This window comes from Poromitra crassiceps (genome assembly GCF_964638095.1).
Source record: "Poromitra crassiceps genome assembly, chromosome: 3".
In the NCBI taxonomy this organism is placed as follows: domain Eukaryota; kingdom Metazoa; phylum Chordata; class Actinopteri; order Beryciformes; family Melamphaidae; genus Poromitra; species Poromitra crassiceps.
The window spans coordinates 22,684,816-22,701,084 of NC_139625.1; the positions used below are offsets into that span (position 1 = coordinate 22,684,816).

A 16,269-nucleotide genomic window follows, 5' to 3' on the forward strand; every position below is an offset into this window, starting at 1 on the left:
AACCGTGATAATTTTGGTCACGATAATCGTGATATGAAATTTTCATATCGTTTCACCTCTAGTGCTGACTGAGGTATTGTGCACTAAAGAAAAAGCAAAAATGGTCTACCTGTGTGAAATGTTGCTTCATGTACGTTAAGGAAAAGAAAATCGAGGAAAGGAAAAGGATTGTCTCTTTGGCTGCAGCCTAAAAATAGGATTCAGGCCAATCTGGCCTTGTGGTTGGAGGCAGGGAGAGAGGAAAAGAGTCAGGCAGGCAGATAATCTGGAGCTCAAATCCTGGCTTATCTACTGACTTCCTGTGTCTCTGTTACCCTGAGGAACAGAATGAGACAGCATGGGGGAGCTGCAGCGGAGACTGGAGAGGACACGGGAGGGAAGGGGAAGGGAGGGAGAGAGGACTTCAGAGCAGGAGAGACATAAGATGGAGAGATCGAGGAGAGGAGAGACGGAAGCAGAAAGAAGAGAGAGATGGGAGGTATAGAGCAGTGAAGGAAAGGGAGCGGGAGGTAGAGCAGAGGTAAGGAGGATGGGGGGGGGGGGAGAAGAAAAGGGGGACAATGGTTTTCACTTGCTTTCGAAAAACCTTCCTTTCAAATGCTGTTTCATGCTTCATGTGGAAACTAAGCGCGTTTGGGAGTCACATGGCACTTGATTATGAATTTGAAATGCCACCGATGGAGCAGTTACGCAAACGTGCTTCCGCCTAGGATTAGCCAATTCTGTCCTTTTCTTGTTTTTTTGTCTTGCCGGGAGATGTGGAGAGCTGAATTTCTGTGTAGCTCCACCACCATGCTGGGTTTTCCAGGCATCTGGTCAGCATGAGAAATGTGAAATAATGTCAAGGTACGCCAACGACACCGCTGTGTTCGTTCGTTCCAACACAAACCAAGGCGAACCCTATTTTATTGGGGGTTTTGATGACAAAATGTACTTGACTTCTCAATTTCAACTCCAGCAAATGCTTCTTCGCCTCAGTCGACGTCGCCGGACGCAAAGTTGCGCCCACGGCTTGTCCGTTTGCCTCCATCCATCCATCGTGCCCGCATTCATAGGGTCTCTTTCCCCTGCACGCTTATCCTAGGTCTCCTCCCAGTGCTCCCCCTCGCCTAATTATTCTATGGTCGCAGGAATGCCAAGATATGCTGACGCCGGCGCTAAAGCCCCCGACCTTTTCCACTCCTTATTTTTGGCCGCTTGTAATTGTCGGTGGTAGCGGTACAGGAATTGAAGCTTATTCTGCTGTCGTTCCGGATAAGGGCACCGCTTCAATGGCTGAAATGTAAGCAGGAGAGATGGAAAGGGACGGGGGAGGGAGGGAAGCGTTGCGACAGAGGATGGGGGAGTGGTGGGTGGTAGTGGTGGGTAAGGGGGGGGGGGGTTACTCGGGTGACTTTGCCACCATCTGCCTCCAGCTCTCGTCCTCTGCGGCAGGACAGGTGGCTGGTGGTGGCTGCGCCACTTCTGCTGACTTCAGCCCTTTTCCCCCCTTTTTTTCTCTCCCCCTCCCCACCTCTCTTTTTTCTCTTCCCCTCCCCACCTCTCTTTTTTCTCTCCCCCTCCCCACCTCTCTTTTCTCTCTCCCCCTCCCCACCTCTCTTTTTTTCTCTCCCCCTCCCCACCTCTCTTTTTTTCTCTCCCCCTCCCCACCTCTTTTTTTTTCTCTTCCCCTCCCCACCTCTCTTTTTTTCTCTCCCCCTCCCCACCTCTCTTTTTTTCTCTCCCCTTCCCCACCTCTCTTTTTTCTCTCCCCCTCCCCACCTCTTTTTTTTTCTCTTCCCCTCCCCACCTCTCTTTTTTTCTCTCCCCCTCCCCACCTCTCTTTTTTTCTCTCCCCCTCCCCACCTCTTTTTTTTTCTCTTCCCCTCCCCACCTCTCTTTTTTTCTCTCCCCCTCCCCACCTCTTTTTTTTTCTCTTCCCCTCCCCACCTCTCTTTTTTTCTCTCCCCCTCCCCACCTCTCTTTTTTTCTCTCCCCTTCCCCACCTCTCTTTTTTCTCTCCCCCTCCCCACCTCTTTTTTTTTCTCTTCCCCTCCCCACCTCTCTTTTTTTCTCTCCCCCTCCCCACCTCTCTTTTTTTCTCTCCCCTTCCCCACCTCTCTTTTTTCTCTCCCCCTCCCCACCTCTCTTTGCCATTCCTTTATCTCCTGCCGGCATTGTTCGTTCCCCACCGGGGCCCCGCGCCGCTCAATTAGCTGGTCTAGTGGTGCGCTCGCGGTCCCCGCGCCCCATCCACCCACACCCCTACCCCCCCACCCCCTCCTCCTCCACAGCCATATTACCTGGTGCAGGGAGGTGGGCGAACGAACAGCAGTCCTTTTCAATTTTTTATTGCTGTTCTCTGGCCCCTCTGGCTCAGTGAGAGAGCGGGGGGGGGGGGGGGGGGGTTGTCCTTTGATTTTTAGAGGACAGGTGGGAAGGACGGGGGTGTGTGTGTGCATGTTGGGATTAGGAAGCAGAGACTGGGCTCTGGTACGATTTGGAGTGAAATGGCTCTCCCCACCCCCCCCCCCCTCCTCTCACTCCTCCATGCATGCTACTGAGAGGCCTTCTGTTTATATGCGCACACACACACACAAACACAGCCACTGGTGCGTGAAGCGCCGAGGCACCGAGCTGTCTCGCACACGGTCGGGGCGGCCGGCCGGTCTCCCCTCTGCTTTCCTGCCTCCCACCTCAGCGCCCGGGTCCGATTCACATGACAGCTAAACAGAGCTCGGTGCCGCGCATAAAACTGACCCGAGTCCGTGTCAGCCACCAACGTCTGGCTTTTGTTTTCTGAAGTGTGTGTGTGTCTCTGTCTGTGTGGACAGTGTGCCACATTGCAAGCGCGTAGGTAGCATATGCTACGGGGAAGAGGGGGGGATGCGGTGGGGGGGACAGAATTCGTGTTCCCAGAAAACAGTGTGTTCAGCTTGAGATATGAGGTAGAGAAGGGAATTAGTCCAAATCAATTATTTTCACAATTCACGCTGCTAAATGTCTGTTCTGCGTAGGAGCACAGTTCACAGGGATTTTGTCTATTGAGCAAAGAACGAGGGCATAATGGGGTGTTATGTGGCCAAGCTCTAGGGCAGGCATGTACCAAATGCAGTATAGATCAGTCATATTTCATTCTCCAGACTTTTAAAGTAACAACTTTCCTCTTCTGTTTGTTTGATTTTTCGACGCACCTCTTCCTGTACCCCTCCCCAACCTGTGGACAGCCTGTGAAGCACTCTAAGGTATTGTACACCTGACATGCATGCCATCTGTTTGATATGTATTTGCATTGAGTTGAGTTGGAGCGTGCGTTTAAATTGGTCCGCCCCAAGCATGCTATAAAAGCACCACACTTCAGTTCACTTTAATATTGCCATTATATAAATGATCTTAGTGGCCGAAGAACCATTTGTCATTTAAAATGCTTGGTCCACATACAGTCACCTTAGAATTGAAAGACTTGGTCACTCTGATAAGACTTTTGGCTAAAATGGTAAAATTGTCAGATTTGCTTGCGAGATGTGATGGCACTTGCTGTCTGTTTTGCTTTACTTTGGCTTTCTTGTCGCGGCTCGTCGTCACTGTGTGCGATGATGTGGGTGAAGCTGGTAGGAAATGATGTGTGTGCCTGTTAGTAAGTGTGACGTGTGCGTGTGTATGATTCACACTGTGCCCACCTTCCTGCCCCCCCCCTCCTCCACCAGTCCAATGCCAAGCTAAAGCTGGTGCGGAGCCTGGCAGTGTGTGAAGAGTCCCTTCCGCCCACTATCCCTGAGCCGCCAGCAGCACCTCAGGTAAAACCCTCCCCATACAGTAGGTACACAGAAACCATCTTATGGCCCGGTACGATTCAACATGCAATATGGCGTTCGCGGCTCATAATCTCGATGGAGAAGAGCTTGGGGAATTTGTGTAGGTGAAGCTGTCTCATTTGCGATTCCTACAGCAAAATCAATTGTTGCTAATGTCGCGGCTCATTTTTCTGACCCACGTCACGGGCACGTTTTTGTATTGCGATACATTGATTTTTGACATATCCCATTCATAATTGTTTGAATGGGCTATGAACGAAGCACCTAATGTCCTGTAAGTAGGGCTGGGTATTGGCAAGGATATCACGATACGATACGTATCACGATACTTGGGTCACGATACGATTGTATCACGATATATTGCGATACGATACATATTGCGATATTCTGCAGAATTTACTCAAAATTAAATAATAGAGCTAAAGATACAACACACTGTGTACCACCCAGGTAGTGTAATAATATGTACCGGTACATCACTTTATACTGATAAGTTAGTGGACAAATTTAGTCAAAACTACTGAGTGTTGAGTGTTACTGAACGCATCGATATGTGAAATATCAATACAGTATCAATTAGGGTTGGGAATCACCAGATGCAGAGGCCTGGCATGGCATGGCCTGCAAAAAAAAAAATATATATATATATATATATTTATTTTTATTTATTTTTTAATATCGCGGTACTTGGCGTCCAAGTATCGATACAGTATCAGAAATAAAATGTCGCGATATATTGCCGTATCGATTGTATTGCCCAGCCCTACCTGTAAGGGTGCTTTTCCACTCCATGTGTATCTACATGCATAGAGCCCTATTGTCATCCCACCAGTAGGGATGAAGCAATTACCAGTTTAATACTGAGAAACCGTGATCAAATTCCTGGCAGTTAGTATCACCGCTTCAAATTGTAAATTATCATTAAAACCATGTAGGTTTGATTACGTGAATATCGCTGCTGCACAGAGCGCTGTTCACTTGTCTATTCAAAGTTGATTAAAAGTGAACATGTCACGTGTCCAAACTGCACCAAATCCTATTGGCTATGTTATTATTTTAATGTTTATGCAAACAAAAAGTTCATGGTGCTGCTAATTGTTTGTTTTGCTTGTTTTCTTTTAATTTTCTTTTTCTTAATTTTTTTTTATAGAACAATATACGAACAAGACAAACAGGCTCAGACACAGGAAAAGAAAGGGGAAAAAAAACATACATCATTGACATTCAACATCACAACGTGGTGTTATCAGCTGCATAAGGTGCTTATGTGTTTGTAAGAGATTATGTACATGGGATCCCACACAAGGGGTCCATGAGATACCAGCCAGGCGAGCCATCCATCACCCCCAACCTCAGTCACTTGTCATTCTTCACCTCGTCAAAAACGGGTCCCCGATATTTTAGAACCTTTTAAGCGCGTTGGTTCTCAGGGACCTGAGTCTCTCCATCTGCATAACAGAGATCATGTCCATCAGCCACACCTGAAAAGAAGGCGAAGAGGAGGACTTCCATTCCTTCAGAATAAGTCTTTTGGCGACAATTGTCCCCAGTGTCGGAGATTGTTGCACAGCTGTAGGGAAATTCAGAGAGGACTCCGAGCAGCCGAAGATGGCGAGTTCTGCCTCCGGCTGTAGGGTTATTTTGTAGGCCTTGGAGTACCAGTCAAATATTTTTGGCCCAGTAGTACTTGTGGTTTTCAATGTAATACTTCGTGAAAGGTTTTAGTGAGTCTATCAGTATGAAAATGTTGAGCACATTTTCATTTTTAACAATACCGCGATAATACTGATAACCGTGATCACTTTGGTCACTATAATCGTGATATGACATTTTCATACCGTTTCATCCCGTACTCACCAGGCGCCATCTGATCAAGGTGGGCGCTCTGACCGCACAGCCTGATTCACTGGGCTACAGGCCAACTTCCACAGCAGCGGCGCGCTGACCGGCAATCCGTTCCTCATCCCGGGTCGAGCCGGGAAGAACCTCTGGTCCCAGATCAGCGGCCTCGCCTCGACTTGCCTCGACAGGCTTGATGAAATACCTGGCTGTGTTGTGCTGTGCTGCGGCGCGGGCTGATGAAAGCATCACATCATCAAAAGAGAAAGTGGTGTAGCGCTCCTACAGCGAGCAGCTCTTAGTTAGCCAAATCAACTCTTCCTTTACACTCTTGTCTTCAGGCAAAGCCCCCCTGTGATGAAACTTTTTCTATTACATGCCACTCTGCACCGCTCTTGGCTCACATGCGAACATGCCCGCACGCACACACGCACGCACACACACACACACACCCAGGTATATATGTTCCAGGCCTTTCGGCCAGTCAGCACCGAGCCCCATATCCAGAGGGCGGTGTTATTCCCCCAACAGTCTCGCATCGTCTGCACTCACACGACGTCTTGTATTACCGCCATCAATCATGTCGGGGAAATTACAATTTCCGCACGTCAGCTACAGAGAGCCGTGGAGCGCTTTAATTGAATACTCCTGATATTTCCCTGGCTACTGTTATTGCGGCCCGGAGTCCAGCCTTCTCTGTGCAGAGCTCTGCGGCGAACTCGCCTAGAGGGGGTGAGCTAAAGCGATAAACAAAGAAACGAGAAGGAAAACGCATTAGCGGGAATACACATCGAAACGCTAAGCCTATATATTCCCATCCAAAACCGCATGCTTTTACATCATCGGTTAATCCTAAACAGCTGTTTTGCTCGGCTGTCCTGATGTTCGCCATGTCGTCAACTCGTAAGATTGAAGAATTGTGCTATGCTAATAGACGCATAGAGAAGACTGTGTCACCAGCTGTAACTCGCAAACGCGCAGATGGACCATATGCATCTTATCAGCGACGAAAACATCTCGTCTTTATACTGCACGCATAGCTGTCGCTTTCGCTGTTGTCAAGGGCCTCCGAATACAGGCTGCAGTCCTGGTCTTAGACTGACAGCGCGTTAATTAAATATTCGAGAGAGCGTCATTTTCTTCATAATTTCTCCTTCTTCTCGAGGTAAATGAACGTCAGGAAACAAATGGGGTGGCAGCTCGCGACAGCTGCACATCATCAGCAATGTGATGCACAGGATGGCATTAAGTAGAACACATCGGCGCTCCTTGCCAGCAAATCCTCTGCTTTGGCAGGCGCATACACACCCACACACACACACACACACACACACACACACAATGTCACTTACACAACAGCTCCACAACACATACACACGAACCTACACTAATTTCTTCTTTCAGTCAAATTAGTCAGTCACATTCCGCATTGAGATTTTAGGCATTCAGCAGATGCTTTTTATTCTGACCGTTTTAAAATAAGGGCAAGGTGAAGTGTTCGGTATCTTGCGACCTTTGACCTTTCGGTTATGGGACGGTCCTGCACCTCTGGGTCAGCCTGCTACTCTGATTCCCTTGTCTCTCAATCGTTCACCCATTTCTTCCAGACTCACACACACACACACACACACACACACACACACAGACTCTCTGATGTTGGCTTTCCAGAGTTGTGTTTAATCCACTTATGCTGCTCTGGCAACCCCACTTCTCTATTCAGCTCTCCTCTGAGCCTTTGTAGACTGCCTGAAAAGCAAATCAGATACTGCTCTGAGATGTGTGTGTGTGTGTGTGTGTGTGTGTGTGTGTGTGTGTGTGTGTGTGTGTGTGTGTGTGTGTGTGTGTCTGTGCGTGGGGCTCAGACACAGTAAGGCAAGAAGAGCAAGACCGGGGGTAGACCCAGGGCCATGTTTAATAGATCTCCCAAAAATCCGCCAGACATAACAGATTTGCAGGCAGACTGCAGCAGCAGCAGCAGCACGCTCGATTGTTAAAGAATCTGCAGTCCGGGGCAGGGGGTGAAGTAACTCCTCTCTGTTTAATTTGAAGCAACGAAATGCGCTGCGTCGTTTAATTTTGGGCTCAAATTCATGCATTATTCAGGCGCTTGATAAAAACAAGCTAATCCGGCAGCTTAATTGCCATAGCAACGCGGGCGCATTATTATTATTGGCAAGACTCGTCGCAGATGAAACGTCCCCCCCCCCCCCCCCGCATGATAAATCAGGAGTGTTTTATTAAGAGTCTCTTACAGTGGCCTTGTTTGCCCATGTTATTCTCTAATTAACCTGGAACCTCAGGCGAGATCATAGAGAATTAACTGCCTCATACTTAATGCCACCTTTTGAAATGAATGCCTGATGCATCTTTGTCATTCATAGCAGACCTCCTTCACCCGGTGCGTACAAAGCGTTTTTTAAAACGCCGACATTCACCGCGCTCGATTGAACTGGACTGGCGAGCGGTAACCAGACCGTACCTTCTGATTCTACTCAATCGTTGTCATTTCTCCTCCTCCTCCACAGGATGGGTTCCCTCTCCAGCCCTTCGAAAAGGAGGAGGGATCGGCACAGGACCAAGGTGAGAAGGAGGACGGCGGCGGCGACGACAAGGCGGAGAAAACGCAGAGAAAAATGCTTTCTAGAGGTGAGCAACGCCGGGAGCTCTCGCCCGCCTTTTGAAATGTGATTCATTCGTCTCAAGCCTCCGCGTCTCAACAACTGCAGTGTTTCTTTTTGTTTTCTCCCGTGGGATCTTATGATTTGTACGGCTTTGCTCGCCTTCTGTATTTTTCCTCGATGTCTGTGTAAAGTGGATTGTGACAGCCCAGGTGAAAATGTATTTTTATTTGAATTTGATCCGGCTGTAGAGGCACTTGCCTTTATGAAGAGCTGGATAGAGTGACATTAATCAAACAGATTTGTCAGCTGCAGTCGCAGCGGCTGAACTGAAATATATCCAGTAGTGCCCCAGCTTTCTTTAGATGATAAACAATACGACTTTTATTCTCTCTCTCTCTCTTGGTTAGATTCCAGCCAAGACTACACAGACTCAACTGGTATAGATCTCCATGAGTTCCTGGTCAACACGTTGAAGAGCAACCCCAGGTATGTTCTATATGCAAGCCTATGATCATACATGATCACTCACCATTAAGGATCTTGTTCCTCCTTGAAAGATGAACACATCATAAATCAGTAACCCTGCTCTGAAATGCTTGATAAGTACCAGGCCAACGTTAGCTGGCAGGAAAAACAACTTGATATCATTTCCTGTACTTGCCTTTTAGGGATCGAATCATGCTGCTGAAGTTGGAACAGGACATCCTGGACTTCATCAGCAATAACGAGTAAGAGATTTAGCGCATCAAAATATTCATTAATATGTTACTGCACATGATATGACCAGTGGTGTCCAGTGCGGTGCCATGGAAGAAGAGTCTGTGGGTTTTTATGCATCATCAAAATGTGCATCAAACATCAAGCCGATCTTCTTGGAGAGGTACCTGAGCATGTGTGCTCAATGTCAAGCGATCAGTTAAGATGCACAGCTCTTCATTTTCCCAGCTGTTCCCAACCATGGAGGTATAAAAGAACTGGAGAAGGCATTGCACGATGTAGTGTTAATTTCGTCGACCAAAGCTATGACGGAAAATGTTCGTTGACTACCTTTTTCCCCAAGACTAAGACGAGACTAAAATGCTCAGACTTTTAGTCGACTAAAACTTGACTAAACAAGGTCAGCTAAACAGGATGAGGTTGACTAAATATGATAAAAACTAATAAGGACATTTGACACAGGACTAAGACTAAATAAAACAAATTATGACAAAATTAACACTAATAACAGTGTTTTCCCCCTCAATGCAGCAGTTCAGTTTTCTGTGCTGCAGTAGCATAGATGTAGCTGACATTTAGCTGTCTTAAAAACAAAGTTTTGGCTCATACTTCTGGTGGACCCCTCTGCGCAGTAGTGTTTTTCTTTGCCCCGCCTATCCTACATGAAGTTAGGGTGGCATAGAGAGAAAGAGAGCTGCATAAAACTGCTCTTGGTGGCTTCGAAAGAAAAATGCATCCATCTTAGTTAAAATTGTCTAAGTGGGTAGGCGGTGTGGCGGCGGTGTCTGTCACAATTGTGATGCCATCAGTGATGTCACTTGAGCAATTGTGATGGCTAATAAATCCTTCTTCTGTGGTGTTTTATGGCAGTTGGCATCCTTTATGTTGCATTACTGCCTCCTTCTGGATTTACCCTTCCTGGCTGAGGTTGAAGTGGTGGGAGTATAAGTAGGGAGATGGACGGTGGTTCTCCACCCTAGTCCACTCTCCACCCTAGGATTCGATTCCCAGTCATTTAAAACTTGATAAGTGTCAAAGTGTGTATGGGGAAAAGGCTTTCTGGGTCCAGTACTTCAGGTGACTTGCAATATCGAACTTGGCCAAAACACCAAAATTGCTTCACAGTCCAGAGCTGTTCCTGTCGGCTTGGTTTCAACCATATCTGTGCTATGGAGAGTATGGCCGATTATCAAATCCAAGAACAGCGAGTCGATACTTGTGTCCTTGTGGAGAACGATCTTCTCATGAAAGAAAGCACAGAGAAGTTTCCCCGCAACGTGAATAATGAAGTCACAGCTGTTAATTTCCCCACCTGTTAAACAGCTCTGTCCTGTATACTGCGTTTTCGCAATGAATCTTGGGACTTTCAATTAGTTCTCAAGACTCCATTCCAATATCTTTGATGTTTTGAGGTTGGTAAGGAAACCTCCGGACTTAGGCTGGGTTCACACCGGCAACCCAAGCCTTGCCTATGCCTTGCCTTTACCCACGCTTTTAAATAGGCATCCGTTTTAGTCAACGAGGCTGTGTACACAGGGCGCCTGAGCGTGAACCCTGCGTGTACCCACGCCTTGCCTGTGCCTTGCCGATTTTATCGTTTAGGCGTGAGTTCTATTTTCACGCCGACAAGGCGCGTGCAGGCAGGCTTTTCTGTCAAGCCATGAAAGAAAAACGCGACAATATCCGTGGGAAATGGCAAAGTCAACTGGATTTCAAAATAAAATGGAGTTACTACAACAGTGTTGAGCAGAGAGAGAGAGAGATTGACGGGTGGCTATCACGTGGGGCTTTCTCCCTGTCTGCAAACAAATCTTCATGAGAGAGAATAGCCACCGAAGAAGCAAGATGGACAATGTTGTTGTGCCAGCACATATTCTTGCAAGATCACCTCTCTAAAATGTCCGACTATAGTCAGACCTGGTTATACATATCCAGCATCAATAGAACATTAAATATATCCGATTTATTTTACCTATGATAATTCGGGACCACACATGAAAAAATACAGTCGGGAGAGAGGAGAGGCACTTGTGACTCGGCTCAGGTGAATGTGGAATAGGCATGCGGTGTGATCGCAAAAGCGTGTAATAGGTTCACGCCCAGCTCAAGGTCTGCAGGCGTAGGCGTGGGTTGAGGCAAGGCAAGGCGTAGGTTCTCTGTGTGAACTAAGCGTTAAGCTGTCCTCTGTTCATGAAGCTGTCTCATCGTATAGGCTGAGGGATTTAAGTGTGCTTTCTCACTGGCGTCCCGGTACCGTTCCTGAGCACACTTGTCCCCAAATTGGCCCCAGTTTCAGAACTTTTGATGAGTGTGAACGTTGCGTTCCACACCCGGGCGCGCAACGGGGAACTGTGACAGGATCCACTTGAAAAGGTGGTCTGGGGAATGCTTTGACGTGCCCGGGAACGGAACACTTGCAAATGTGAACGCTAACCACTCCGAAGCACATACATGTTGTAGACAACACGCGGGCGAGGATACACTCCAGGCGTAGTTGATGACGCAAGTGCACTCTGTTCCGTTCCCGAGCGCGGAAGAAATGTTGTAATGTGAAAGCTGACCAGCGGGGGAGAGGGGAGGGGGGGCAATTGTGTCTGGTACGGAATGGAACTGAAAGCAATCATTCCCAGTGAGAAAGCACCCTATCAGTCTTCACCCAGGCTCCCAGATCCTGCTCACCCAAACCGTGTCTCCCTCCAGCAGCCAGAAGAGGAAGTTCCCTCCCATGACGTCCTACCACAGGATGCTGCTACACCGGGTGGCGGCCTACTTCGGCATGGACCACAACGTGGACCCGAGTGGGAAGTCTGTGGTCATCAATAAAACCACCAACACCAGAATGTGAGCTTCTCTTCAGTCCATTCAGTTTGGTTTCTCACTCGCCTCAGTTTAGCCACATTTTTAGGCTGAAACAAATCACTAAAGTGTAAATTTGTAGTATACTTCATACTAGGTATTATCAAAGTTAAGGAAGATAAATTATTTTCTGAAAATATAATTCACTGTTTATATTGGTGGTGTTTTGCTTTATGATGATAACCAACTGGAGGTCCTACCTCCACCTGCCTCTTTATTTACCACTACATCGCTGATTATACCTTTACTATACTAAACCTATACCTCGATATTTGGTTAAATGTGAAAGTGGATAGTGCATTTTGGAAACCGTCAGAGCATCGTGATCAGTGGACAAATACGTTTGGTTTCCTGCCTCGGTTGTCGGTTAGCATATGTTGCTGTCAGCATTTGCCTCAAATTAAGCCGCCACTAAAAACTCTTGTAAATTTCCCCGCCGACAGACCCGATCAGAAATTCTCCGAGCACATCAAGGATGACAGGGCCGACGATTTCCAGAAACGCTACATTCTCAAACGAGACAACTCCAGCTTTGATCGCGATGACGGCACGGTAGGTGTTGGTTTTTTTTGTTAGTTTTTTTTTTGTTTTTCCTTCACAAGCTGTCACTTTCATTTCTGACATGTTTGTAAGAGTGGGGACAATCTGGCGTCCCTGACATAGCTGCTAAAGACGTGTGCGTGTGCGTGTGTTTGCATGTGTGTGTTTGCGTGTGTGTGTGTGTGTGTGTGCGCACGTTTGTGTGCGTGTGTGTGTTTGCATGTGTGTGTGTGTGTGTGTGTGTGTGCGTGCACGTCTGTCCTTGACAGATTCGGATGCGTCTGAAAGCTGACAAGAGGAGCAAATCAATGGAGGAGAGAGAGGAGGAGTACCAGCGAGCCAGAGACAGGATATTTGCGCATGATGTGAGAGCTGTTTGTGTATGGAGAGGCGTGTTGTGTGTGTGTGTGTGTGTGTGTGTGTGTGTGTGTGTGTGTGTGTGCGCGCGCGCGCACACGCGGGGGGTTGGGGGGGTGGGGGGTGTTATGTTGCACAAATCATTGTGTCATTCTTATTCATGTGCAAATTCAGTCGATTGTTGTTGCTACCAATTACCAGTGCTCCCTTTATGAATGTCAGTGGAGTTTTGTTAGGATTTTGATCCTGCTTATTGTGGAAAAGTCACACTTGTTATGATTTTGATTGATTTATTGATCGATTGTTGTGTCATAAAGCCCTGAGAGCCAAATTCATAATGACACCAATGGCTCATTCATATAATAGACACAAAATGTCGCCTGCAGCACAGCAGGCAGCCTGCATAAGACTTGTTCCCAATGGCAATAGGGACAAACAACACTGTGAATAATCTATACCACTATAATTGACTGTCATTTTCTTTTTCGCCCACAGGGAGATCATTTCATTCTAGATAGAAGGTGAGTGTTAAAATGACACTGTGACATACTGGGTTAACCCTGAGTCTGCTGTATTTCCCATTCAGTAACAATTCCATTCCAAAAGGCTGTACCCAATCAATCACAATAATACATTGCTATGTAATGTTCATTGGCCAAATTCCATCGTTTCGAATGTAACTATTTTACGTGAAAGCACCTAATAACCTCATTGATATTCAATCGTTTTTAGAGTTTTTACTTTCAGGGCAGCGATTAGGTTTTTGTCAAAGTAGGTGTCACATTGTTTCAAATGGTCGATATCTCATTTTGTCAGCATTATTACTCTGTGTGACCTCTCTCTCTCCACAGGGCTCAGGACGAAGACGCATGCATGAGCACCCAACAGAGGCGGCAGATCTTCAGGTGGGTCCGCCAACCTCCGCCACAGAAACCCACACAGTCAGTCCGTCTTAAGAACAGCAGCGCTGATCTGAGGACTTGTTTGGCTTTTGGAGAAAGCGTTGGTTCAATGGGACTTTCTGCCCAGCATTCCTCGTGTGGTAGAGCCAATTTGGACCAAATCTTGCAATGAACCTTAAAACTGTTTTTGAGACCTGAGCTTACATTGATTAAGCTTCAAAGAATACATTAGCATTATGTTCTGAAGATGCAGTCTTACTGATGCTGACAGAAGTCTAAATGGAATACAGACTTGGGCCTAATGGCTCAAATCTTAAAGAACACCATACAGTATAAACTTGGTTTATAAAAGGTCTTAAATTGAGTTAGTTAGTAATTAGTGTCTTAAAAGTGTCCTAAATACAGTCAAATATTTTCAGAGGTATTAAATAAAATCGTGTTTTGTTAGATTGCTACCCCTCCTGTGAGATGTGATGGGTTTAATTCCAAAATACTATATATCTATCTATTTTTCTTTATTTTTTTTTGAGGGGTGGGGGTCACCCAGGTCACCACTTGGAAATGTCAGTCAATATTTCAAAACCAAAGATGATTATATTCTATTTTCCAAGCAAACATCTTAAGATATCATCCCAGTCACAATGAATCAACCATATTTTAGATTATTTTCATATCTTTTCATATTTAATTTTGTGGTTAAAAAAAAAAAGGCTGGAAGTCTAAGCCAAATGTAGAATTAGGTCTAAATTAATAGCGTTTTTAAGCAGTAGGATAGCGTTTTTAAGAATGAGGTGATGTGACGTTTAAAAGCTATAGGATGTTTGCAGTCTTAGAGAGCCCAGACTACAGACACGGCCTGAGCCCCCCTCTCTCCCCTGCAGGCTGCGGTCGGGCCGTTCAGGCCAGAGCAGCTCGGAGACGGAGGCTGGAGCGCGGCACGGCGAGGCAAGGCCCTGGAGCAGCACCGACAGCTCGGACAGCTGCCAGCGCCTCGCCCCGCGGCCCCCCGCCATCACCAAGGCCAGCAGCTTCAGCGGAGCCTGCCCCCCCGGCCTGCCACGCGGGGACAGCATCGCCAGCAGCAAGAGCACCGGCAGGCTCTCCAAAACAGGCAAGGGGGCCGAGGAAGACTCACAGGGTTCCCACGGCTCCTTGATATGCTTGAAAGTTTGTAAATTGGAGAGGAAAAAATATCAAGGCCTTAAAAGGTTTTGAAAATAGACTTAAATAAATATGGGTCATTGAAAAGGCTTGAATTTATATAGACTAGGGATGTCAATTTTCGGTTAATTTCACTTTCGATTAACCGACGCTAATAATCGATTAACCTATCGGTTAATTCATAATTTTTTAATATAAAAAAAAAAAAAAAATTGTCTATTTACTCAATGAGCTCATGCCCAAACAAGGCGTGTCTATTTAGATGCTGAAATGTTAATGCTTTTTGTGTTAGAATTTCTAACACAAAAAGCATTAACAAGCATTAACAAAAAGCATCAACATTTCAACACAAATTATTTTTGTGTTAGAATTTCTAACACAAAAAGCATTAACATTTCAGCATCTAAATAGACACGCCTTGTTTGGGCATGAGCTCATTGAGTAAATAGACAAAAAAAAAAAAAAAAAAAAATTAATATTAACTGATAGACCGACAGCAATAACCGAACAACGACGTTAGCGACGGTTAATCGATTAACGGTTAACCGTTGACATCCCTAATATAGACTGTTTTCACAGAATTGTGTTGCTAGGGAACAGTTTGAAACCTAGCTTATTTCCTGTCAGTTATTGTATAAGCAAACACTGCAACAGGAAGTAAGCTAGGGGCAATTTAGAATGTTTACTTTGTCAAGTTAAAACTGTCAATATTTTGTGCAAGAGTAGAATTTGATTTTTTTTTACTTGACAGCACAGTTTGCTCACTCATCCAAGCCTCTCTCTTTCTTTAATTGTTGTCTGTGAGCTTCTGCAAAGCCTGCTAGTTCTCATTATAACACTTCTCAGTGTTGTAACAGTATCTTGATCCGTAATCTCAAACTATGCCGTGTTGGGTCCTTGAATTTGAGGGAAATTGGGCCTGGAAATTCCTTGAAAATGCATTGACTTTGATGTTTAAGAAGGTGTGGGAACCCTGGACTGAGGACAGCTGTACAGTATAGGCCATTTTTAGATACTAATGTGCATAGCTGCTGGAGATACTGATGTCCTTTAGGATTGTGTAAAATGAAAGATTTTCTGTGACGGCCAGGGATTCTCCACAGTCCAAAAAAGACCTTACTTTGGCAGTCTGAAACACATTCCCCTCTAAAGAAAAAGAAATGCAGCCATTGCACTTTGAAAATGTAGTCGTCAATATTGCGCTATCTATAGATATTTTTTAATGAATTGTTTTGCCCTAGGAGAGACCGTGTCAGACCCAGATCTCGTTTTATCACATTCAGCTGTTTCGCCAAGAGTGATGGATCTCATCCGAGTGGGAGCCAATTATCTCTAATTCGCCGCATAAACAGCCCGACGTAGTCGGAGGGGTTTTGCGTCCCTCGTCGGAAACGCCCACCCGTTCTCTCACGCGTCGCCGGAAATCCTTTCGAGTCACTAATAGAGAGCCAAAGTGGAACGTCACTTCCTGCTTCAGCACTG

The 16,269-nt window shown here is 46.1% G+C and overlaps 1 protein-coding gene across 1 annotated transcript in view; it reads left to right on the forward strand.

Moving 5' to 3' along the window:
• LOC310774152 (R3H domain-containing protein 1-like) overlaps positions 1-16,269 on the forward strand; it is a 47,531-nt gene that overhangs the window by 7,983 nt on the left and 23,279 nt on the right. The window contains exons 3-13 of the mRNA XM_083634228.1: positions 3,207-3,224; positions 3,687-3,776; positions 8,159-8,279; positions 8,662-8,740; positions 8,923-8,982; positions 11,672-11,812; positions 12,271-12,379; positions 12,637-12,732; positions 13,220-13,245; positions 13,576-13,629; positions 14,508-14,737. Coding sequence (XP_083490354.1) covers positions 3,207-3,224; positions 3,687-3,776; positions 8,159-8,279; positions 8,662-8,740; positions 8,923-8,982; positions 11,672-11,812; positions 12,271-12,379; positions 12,637-12,732; positions 13,220-13,245; positions 13,576-13,629; positions 14,508-14,737 — 1,024 coding nt within the window. The remainder of the gene's footprint in view (positions 1-3,206; positions 3,225-3,686; positions 3,777-8,158; positions 8,280-8,661; positions 8,741-8,922; positions 8,983-11,671; positions 11,813-12,270; positions 12,380-12,636; positions 12,733-13,219; positions 13,246-13,575; positions 13,630-14,507; positions 14,738-16,269) is intronic.